The sequence below is a fragment of the Mauremys reevesii genome, linkage group 10 (genome assembly GCF_016161935.1).
Source record: "Mauremys reevesii isolate NIE-2019 linkage group 10, ASM1616193v1, whole genome shotgun sequence".
Classification (NCBI taxonomy): Eukaryota; Metazoa; Chordata; order Testudines; family Geoemydidae; genus Mauremys; species Mauremys reevesii.
Genome location: NC_052632.1, coordinates 76,926,897 through 76,936,969, shown reverse-complemented (window position 1 = coordinate 76,936,969; position 10,073 = coordinate 76,926,897). Strand labels below are relative to the sequence as shown.

General features: G+C 46.1%; 1 protein-coding gene across 1 annotated transcript; it reads left to right on the top strand.

Annotated features, from left to right (window-relative positions):
• Window positions 1-56: 56 nt before the first annotated feature.
• PDAP1 (PDGFA associated protein 1) lies at window positions 57-9,595 on the top strand. The gene is made up of 6 exons (XM_039490444.1): window positions 57-204; window positions 4,748-4,839; window positions 5,486-5,593; window positions 6,064-6,185; window positions 7,820-7,971; window positions 8,801-9,595. Exons 1-6 carry the CDS (start codon window positions 192-194, stop codon window positions 8,857-8,859), a joined length of 546 nt encoding a protein of 181 aa, XP_039346378.1. The 5' UTR covers window positions 57-191; the 3' UTR covers window positions 8,860-9,595.
• Window positions 9,596-10,073: the final 478 nt, after the last annotated feature.

Here is a 10,073-nt window from a genome sequence, read left to right as displayed (position 1 = left end):
GCTCGGTTTGTACTCAGGCAGTGCTGCCGTTAGCCCTTGGGCTGGGGGCCTCGTGCTCCAGGGCCAGGCTTGGTGACTGGGCTGAGGAAGGAGCCGCGCGCTGGAGCTGCGGTTTGCGGCTTCCGCTTCCGGGTCAAGGGCTGGAGGCTGGGGGACTCGCTGTAGCTGCTGCCGGAGCCGCCATCGCCGCTATGCCTAAAGGAGGTGAGGGGAGGGAGGGGCGGATGAGAGGAAACAGGCCCCAGGAACGGCGGGGCTAAGGGGGGGGTATAACCCCCCCCGGAGCGGTGGGGTTTGGGGGGGAGCAAGCCCTAGGTTCCTGGGGGAGGGGTATAAGCCCCCCCGGAGCGGTGGGGTTTGTGGAGGCAAGCCCTAGGTTCCTGGGGAGGAGCAGTGGGGTTTGTGGAGGCAAGCCTTAGGTTCCTGGGGGAGGGGGAGGGTTGGGGGGGCCCAAGCCCTAGGTTCCTGGGGGAGGGATATAAGCCCCCCCGGAGCGGTGGGTTGAGGGCGGGTCCAAGCTCTAGGTCCCGGGGGGAGGGGTATAAGCCCCCCCGGAGCGGTGGGTTGAGGGCGGGTCCAAGCTCTAGGTCCCGGGGGGAGGGGTATAAGCCCCTCAGGAGCAGTGGGGGTTGTGCAGACAAGCCTTAGGGCTCTGGGGAAGGGGTTTAAGCCCCACAGCAGGGATAGGATCAAAGAGGGGGCAAGTCCTAAGTCCCTGGGGGAGGGTTATATGCCCCCAGGAGCGATTGAGTTGAGAGGAAGATGCAAGCCCCTAGGAATGGAGTGATGGGTTATGGAGAGGTGCAAGCCCCAATGCACTGATGGAAGGTTATGGGGAGTACAAGCTTGAAGCCCCTGTGGGTGGTGGGAGAAGCATGAGGGGGCATAAGCCCCTGGGAACTAAGGGGTGTGTGCAAGTTGTTGGGGTACTGTGTGCAGGGGAAAAGTGGTGGGACTGGTGGCCCTTAGCAGATCTAGTGCAGGGTGATGGGTTTTGTTCTGCACTGGGGAGGAGACTGGCATCTGTTGAGCATGGAGTGTATGGTTGGTGCTGTAAGAATACATGAGGCACTGAGCTCACAAGCTAAATCAGGCACAGAATGCAGTTCATATGCACCCAATGTACTGACTGCTGGGGCCTGACTGACTGTTGTCAGACTGTTAGAGAATTCTTTAGGCATCAAATACATTTCCCCCCTCCCCCCAGTCTTTAATATCATAAGATTTGTTTCCCAGTTTTTTTTATACAGGTTCTTTGATATCTTGATCTAGGCCAGACATCCTTCATACCAGTTTGTACTATATAAAACTATTGCTAGATAAGGAAAAGGCTCCAGACTTATTTGTATGGATGCTCATAATTATTTTTGTAATGAAGGCTAATAAATTCAGTTTTTTCTGTTCCAAATTCATCACACAAGTCTAAACATACCCCTCTCAAGTTTGTCTGGGCTCTGCAGGGTGAAACCCTGGCCCCAATGAAATCAATGGGTGTTTTGCCATTGACTTCAGGGGGGCCAGGGTTTTGCCTGAAGTGTTTGGTAGCAGATGTGGATTTAATCCTATCAATAATTTAAAAAAAACAAAAACCCCAGCTGTGTATGTTACAAATACATCTTGCTCCAAAAGGATCCACTCAGTGAATGCTCTTCTCTTTTCTGTAATGTGTGTGTGTAATTTTTTATAATCTATGTTCTGTAAAGAAATAGCGCTATTGAAGAAGTAGTTCATAATGTGTTGGGGGAGAAACCCTTTCTGCTGCACTAATACGAGCTTGTCTGCTAATACAGAACAAGTAGTTTCTGAAGTACTTCTTGATCTCTCTTTAGAGGCTGTCAAAACCCGTTTTCCCAAGTTTTTTTTTAAACTCATAGCTCCATAAAATTCTTCTAAGCTTAAATTCACATTAATAGTAATAATCTTATAAACTGAAATAAATATGTATTTAAAAACATGCCTATCTTAGGCTCTGTGTGCCTTTACCATAATTTAAAAATACAATCATCTGTGGGTTTCAAAGTGCTTTGCAAAGGAGGATAAGACTCCTTATCCCTATTTTACAGATGGGGAAACTGAGGCACAGAGGTGAAGTGACTTGCCCAACGTAATGCAGCAGGTCAGTGGCAGAGCTAGGAATAGAACTCAGGTTGCATGACTCACAGTCGAAAGCCCCTTACAGTCCTGCCTCCTTACCATGAGCAAAGACATTCCCTATGCCCTCCTTGATTAAATATCTGCATACTAATGTGACTCAAGTCTCATCTCATTCTAGTTGATGAGATGATAATAAAAGTATTGAGCGGTACAGTACTTAATTCTTTGGTACAGGCTTGAATGTAGAATGGGTAAAGCTTAGAACTAATAAACTTTGCTCTTCATATCTATTGCTTTTCACAACACCTAATGTGAAGACAAAAGGGTTACAGGCTAGTTTTATTTTTTGAAAAAGTACATTGAAATCTTCTGTTATAAGCTGACCTTACACATAAAGAAAACAAATGCCTGAAAATGCATCTGCCAGACAACAAAGAGCCTAGTTACCCTGGTAGTATTGTAGCAGATCATTGTTTTAGATCATGTAGCCCTTCATGGTGTAGAATAATGGATAAAGTTTACATCATAGTAGTTACTTTGTACCTGTATCAGTTATTCCACACTTTTTTTTTTAAATAAGTAACCAATTTTGAATTGTAATTCTACTCTGGCATCCCTATAAGCTGTGAGGGGAAAAAAGGTGGTTTAAAGGGGTGGATAAGTCCTTTAATGTACAGCGCCATCTATCAATGGCAGCGGACACTGTAGTTGAAATCACAACTGAAAATCCATCACATGCTCTTTTAAGGTGAAGTGAAGGCAGCAGGCACATGTAAGTTCTTTGAGTGAATATCACCTTTCAAGGCCACTAGTGTACAGAACCTCACCTCTCATGTAAGAAAACATAGAAATACAGAGGTGAAGGGGCCATGAGGCTTCCTAAGATTTGTGGGGAGGTGGCTCATTGAGCTCCCTAAGATTGGCTGGGAATTCTCCCCTCAAGCCTCCTGCTTTTTTCATTTCCCCCCTTCAGATCTTCTAAGAGCTGCATGTTCAAAGCTCCCTTCCTAGAGACATTAGAAAATCTGCAGTATTAAACAGTGTGAGGAAAGAGGCCAAGGGGGGCGGGGGGGAGGTAGGTTGGAGCTACTGAGCTATTGAGAGCCCTCCTCATGAACAATTGTGCCCCCCCCCCCTGGTCTTGGTAGGTTCCTCAAGACCACTCCACCCACACTCACAGTAAGTGGCTCAGCTCTGATCAAGAAAACAGGGGTTGCCTGCCTCTGCTGGACTAACGTACTAATGCTGGTTGACAAACTTACAGCCCAAAAAGGGACAATTTTTTTGTGAACATTTTCCAGTTATTCAACCTGATTAACAAATTAGGTTAGATGGGCACTACTGAACCTATGCAGGGGGGCTGAGTGCTCTCCCCTCATACAGATCTCAGGAAGAGTGTGCCCTTGATCTCTCGCCCCCCGACCCCTTCCCCCCAAGGCTACCTACTGACCTCAGGGAATAAAGGGGGGGGGGCGGGGGAAGAGGTCAAAGGGATGTCCCATGGCTCCTGCCAATGGCCCTCCTGAGATCTGCAGGAGGAGAGAACCCCCTTGTGAACTGTTTGGCAAAAAAATAATTGCAAAGTACTTTTAGTGGTCAGATTGTACTTCGAGCTCTGTGTCTGCAGGGAAAAGGGTAGAGACTATTTAAAAATGAAAGCTCAGGTCTCCAGCAGTCCTTGGATGTCTTGTGCCAAGACCACTGGAGCTGCCATTCTTCAGGAAACATTAATAGTTTCAGTGATTTCACATCACTCATTTAAAGTTTGGCGATAGGTACTGGATCTCAGCTAGGGCAATGCATCCAGGGAAACTGATTTCATCTCTCATTTTTCTGGGGGTGTGTGTAGGGGCGGTGGGCAGTCAGGAAAAAATCAGGGTTATAGTAGAAACTCACTTACAATTGCTGTCACTCCCTAGTGTTTCTGTGGCAGCATAGCTAGAACGCAGCTCCCTGCTGTGTAGTAAATGCAGAGTAAGGAGCGGTTGTGGGATTTATATTTGGTTGCCAACTCAGGAAGTGAATCAGAGGCAACTGTGGATGTGGATGGAAGGGGAAGGATGGTGTCATTCCACTATCTGAGCCCTTGGAAGCATAATTCTCATCCTTCTGTAGCCTGACAGAACCATGCTGCAATGCCTGGTGTCTATAGTAGCTGAGATGAGAACAGTAGTACCTACCCTGAGGAGTGGTGAGAACGTCCCTAGTGAACTACAGGAAAAATTGAAATTGATCAGAGCTTTTATTTGCTAACATGATGTAGAGACTCTTATGGAGATGATGGGCTATGTGCTTTTCTGGTGATGCCAGGTATAAACTGGGCCCTCTCAAATACAGACCATTGATTAGATGGTCCAACTGGCGTAGGCTTCCCTAGAATCTGGAGGGATTAAGCTAAGTGCTCGGTGGTCTGAAAGTTTTTCTCTGAACACTTCTGTGGTTCAATAACAGTTCTCTGTGTATTTATTTAAGGGCTCAAAGTGCTTGACTAAAGTCAGTGAATTATTGGGCTCCTTCTGTGGTTTTTAGTTTTTACTAGAAGAAGAACTGGTCTGTACTATGCACAACCACAGCCAAGAGAGAATGGGGGACAGGCTTTTGAGTGTGTAGAAACATCTCACTAAATCAGCTACTGACTTAATTTCTCATGCAGGTAGAAAAGGAGGCCACAAAGGCCGAGCAAGACAGTACACAAGCCCTGAAGAGATTGATGCACAGCTCCAAGCAGAAAAACAAAAGGCCAGGGTATGTGTTCTGTCTGGTCCCGTGCTTAGCCAGATAAACTGCTGCTCTTATACTCAATTATTTTGCAGTTCATGAGCAAAGGCAGCTTAGAGTCAAGTGTTGTAAATCATGCTGTCACCTGAATTACAATATGTGGAAAAGCTTCTGTGTTGGGTTTGACAATCTGCTATTCTCCAGATTTTCTGTTGGTGACCTAGAGTTTTAGAGCTGGATCTAATTTGTAGTAATGTTTGGGCAGTTTCTATCAAAATCACTGGGGCATTGAGCACTTGAAACCAAAGTCAGAATGTGTCCCTTATTCTCTTCCTCTGTGGGAAGTAAAACGTGAAACATAGAATGTGGTGATCAAGTTACCTAGCAATGGATTGTATATAGAAAGCAGTGGAGTCTCTTATTGAGGACCCTGTTAATGCAGGTGATGTGAATAATGGGACACATTTAGGGGACAAAATGTATCTTGCTCTTGAATGCAATAAAAATAAAATCGATTATAGGAGACATGCCAATAATACTGACATTCTTGGCCATGCAGTTGTGTCCCTTGCCTATTAATGTTTTCACTGTGCTTGCTTCTTTTAAAGAGTCATTGCTAGAGGTTGCAATTTCATCAGTTTACATTTTTTCTTAATCTCCTCTAAACTCATAGGAAGAGGAGGAGCAAGAAGAAGGGGGAGAAGGGGCAATAGGAGACCCCAAAAAAGAGAAGAAATCCTTAGATTCAGACGAGAGTGATGAAGATGATGAGGACTATCAGGTACCGTAACTCCCAATGCTTACGTAGATGAACACCCCACATTCTCAAGGCACAACCAACCTGCTAATCCTTGATTTTTATTTTCCCCATGTATTTGTGGGCTCCTGAGCCCAGATTTATAAGGATGGTGGGATTTTTTAAAGTTAAACTTAGTGTGTGTCTCCTCCCAGTTAATCTTCACTCCATTACTAATCTGTTCATTGCTGCACACTGAAGTGGAAGAAACAGAGGTGATAACTTTCACTATTAACAGTGGGGTTGAAAACACATGGTAAAGTAAAATATGATGTGGCAGCAGATATATTCCCTGGTAATAAGAATTTTTTTAGTATCTGTCTAGGTTTGGTTTCAGAGGTAATGACCACATGAGTGAACTTTCTCCACCAGGACACATGTGAAGAAGACTCATTGAGCATTGACAGTTACAGAACTCATTGATAACATGTATGTCCTTTGTTTCTAAACTCCAGCAAAAGCGCAAAGGCGTGGAAGGGTTGATAGACATAGAGAATCCCAATCGAGTTGTTCAAGCAGCCAAAAAAGTAACTCAGCTGGATCTGGATGGACCCAAGGAGCTGTCGCGGAGAGAGCGGTAACAATCTCCCTTCTCTCTTATAGCTTGGAGAGCTGTGTGTGCTGTGTTTGTTCCTAGAATAGCGTTCTGCCCCCTGCAATAGCCAAGCCATGTAGTGCCAGTAAATCTGACATGCTGGGAGGGAAGTTGATGTCTCAGTGAGGTCCTTTATTTATTTGAGCCCATTGTCACAGTAGGTGTGAAGATAATTATCAGGATTCACTTTGGATCCCAATTTTATTGGGTAGGAACTTACATGGTGAAGTAGAGCCAGCCTATGTTGGTGGCTGCCATCCTTCATGTGTTAACTACTTATACTAAACAATCTGTAGTTAGCTGTGACACTCTGAGCACCTTTCCCAGACCTGAAGAAGAGCTCTGTATAAGCTTGGAAGCTTGTCTCTTTCACCAGCAGAAGTTGGTCCAATAAAAGATATTACCTCACCCACCTTGTCATCCTAAAGTCAGGCAGCTTTGCGAAACTCACTGAGATGGGCATAAATGTTTGTTCCTCTGCTAATTATAATAATAATTAATAATCATTTGTGTTAAGCACCTAGGAGCCCTAGTCATGGACCCTGGCTATCTAGTTTTCCTTTCTAAAAGCCTGATGTCAATAATCAGAAATAACTGCCCCTGTGCATTAGCATGTAGTGGCAGAAAAATACCATACCAAGGGTCACTGTGTTAGTTCCTGGTGTGGCAGGAGCCCTAGTATTGATGGGAGTGCGTTTTCCAGAGTCCTGGGGTCAGAATGAAGTTACTTGCCCCAGTGGACACTTAGATTTTGTTTTCAATCTTGAACTCCGTTGCCATTTCACACGTGAGTTTTTAGAGAGAAAAGTGCGAGTTTGATTCAATACCGATTCCTACAGCTGAAGGGTGGCTTGTGGGTAGGGCACTAGACTGGCAAGCAGGAGGGCTGTGCTCTGTTTTGTCACTGTCTTGCTGTGGGATATTAGGCTAAGGCCTGGACTACGCTAGTGGGGGAGGGTTCGAACTAAGATGCGCAACTTCAGCTACGCTATTCGCATAGCTGAAGTCGAAGTATCTCAGTTCGACTTACCTGGCTGTCCTCATGGCGGCGAGTCGACTGCCGCAGCTCCCCCGTCGACTCCACTTACTCCTGCCAAGGTGGAGTACGGGCGTTGATTCGCGGATCAATTTATCACGTCCCGACGAGACACAGTAAATTGGTCCCTGATACATCGAACACTATCCGGTGGGTAGTATAGACATACCCTAAGTCTCTTAACTCTTTGTGCCAGAGTTTTCCCTGGCACAGTGGGAACAGAAACAATCCCTAATTCACCGAGCTACTGTGAGGCACTTGGGTGTGGGGATAACGAATGTTAGAAAGAAGCCTTTATTTAGGTAGCTTTTCAAGCCAGAAGCCGTCTTCAGCATGGCTTTTCCCAAGCCCCATGACTGCTCTGAAAAGGATTTAAACATTATTTTGATCTTCAGCCTCCTTGAATTGCTCAATCACTAACATGCTAATTAGAGATTGAAATGACTGTGTGCATTTGTGCTCCAAGATCAGAGGTCGATGCTGCTCGAGATCATGCCTTCTCTTAATCCCCTTTCTAATGCTAACGATACCTGTGTGTTAATTTGGATACCATGATGACTAGTGTATTTCACTCAAACAGAGAAGAAATAGAGAAGCAGAAAGCAAAAGAAAGATACATGAAAATGCACCTAGCTGGTAAAACAGAACAGGCAAAGGCAGATCTCGCTCGACTAGCCATCATCCGGAAACAGAGGGAAGAAGCTGCCAAAAAGAAAGAGGAGGAAAGAAAAGGTAAGGCTGTTACAATTATAGTAATGATTCCTCATTCAGTCCACCCCTAACTGTCCTCACCGACAGACAGACCTCCAGGAACTGTGATCTCAGTATCACAAGCGAAGTAGGCGTAGTATTCCCTTTCTACCAGTGCTGTTACTGTGTGCTGTTAAACAGCTGTTCTGTTCAACCCTAGAGTCAGCTGTGTTTCATCCTCTGCTTTATGCTGCATCATAAAGTGGTAGATTAGTTAGGCAGTGAGAAGGCAAAGTAAGGAGGGAATTGCTCTCTACACCTACAACGCTTCAGATGAACAGGCAAAGGTAGTGGATTTTTGTACGTGTTCGCACCAGCAGTTCAGTGAATTCCCTGCAAAAAGCTTGGATATTGTTCATCAGAATTACATATGGGGTGGGGCCTCAACGGCTCAGGGAATTGGTAATGGGATATAGAGCTTTGCACCTCTAGGTCACAGGCTGACCCTTAATTCAGCTGAAGTATCTTGTGAACCAAAGTGGGGATGGGGGTTTGGTCTCAGTCCGTTTCGCACTGCACAGATCTCTTCACAGCTGGCACCAATGATTGAGGCCAGGGTCAGAATGGACCGTAGAGATGGCATTCTCCTTTCACTCTGGATGTGGGCCCACCAGGACTTTTAGCATCTAAGCAGGGGGGTGGCAGAGGGACGCTTGCTAAGCTGTTGTCCGTGCTATGCGTGTGGTGTGGCTAAACGGAGCTCTGTCTCTAGGGCCACCGAGACAGCACCAATTCCCCACGTGCATCTGGAAACATTGACAAGTCTCTCTCTTTTCTTTCTCTCTCCCTCCCCGCCCCCCGACTCCAACAGCAAAAGATGACGCGTCTGTGGCAGGCAAAAGACTGCAATCACTATCCCTTAACAAATAAACCCAGGACATGCAGGAGGAAGAATTCCAGGGAACTCTGCCTGGTGCCTGCCAGGAACTCTGCCATGTTGCATACCACATAGGGTGTGCTGCAACATCGAAGTCAAATTCACCTCCAAGAGACACTGACAGTGTGTTCGTCTTCATCTTGGCACAGAATTCCATTTTGGGTTGGGGGGGCAGCTGCTACCTTCGGGGCAGAACCGTGCTGAACAGCACTTCTCTGTGTAACAGTTTGGAAACCTGAATGTTTTTGCGGTTTTTAGGACTAAGAACACATTAGGGGCACGGTGGGGGAGCAAGGTGGGAGGGCAAATGCTTCATATATTAGATCGCAAAGCCTAGATTTTCTGTCAGCTTGGGGGTGGGGCATGGGGTCGGTAATCTTGATGAAAACCCAAAGGTTGGGGGTGTGTATCGTGAGGACCCACTTCTGCAAACAGCCCGTGAATTTGAGCTGCAGAGTGTTGTAAGAATAGTCTGGAAGCCTAACTTCATGGCTGTTTTTCTGGAGTGCTGTTCATTCCCATTTTCACCCTCCACCCCGCCACCTTTTCCTTCCTTTTTTCTCTCCTCTGACTAGGGATAGTGTCAGTTTTTAACCACATCATCCTTTGTTTAAAGCAAAGCCTTCATTGATTGTACCAACACCCAGGTAAAAAGGAAAATTCAATAAATTAAAAACAAACCAACCCAAACTTGTATATTTGGCCGATTAAAATTTAAATTATCGTAAACGCTTTGCCCTTGTCTTTTGTGCATGTCGGCATGAAATCTCATGGGCACCGAGTGTGCCTCTGCGGGGTTTCCAGTTACAACAACTTGTGGGAGATGGCCCGTACCTGTGAGCTGTGATGGTGACTTGCTATTTCATGTCTCTGTTTTGCTGTGCTTTCCTGGCACTTTCTGCCGCTTGCACTGTCAAAATGGAGCCCGTAGGACAAGTCTGACTGGAGCATCTGGACTGTACCGACAGCTACAGCCTGAAGGTAACGTGCTTTCCCTGCTTGGACCTGCTGGACATCTCATTCGAGCTGCTCTACCCACACAATTGGCTAGTGGCAGGGGATAATTGTCCTCTAACTTCTTCCAATCCATGTCCTCTTCCGTGTGGATAGGGCTAACCCTGGACTGTTACACCTTGCAGAATTGGGTGGCATCAGAGGTGGGGGGGGTTAGTGTGAGGTTTCTGGGAGGAGGGAAAAGGGGGCGTAT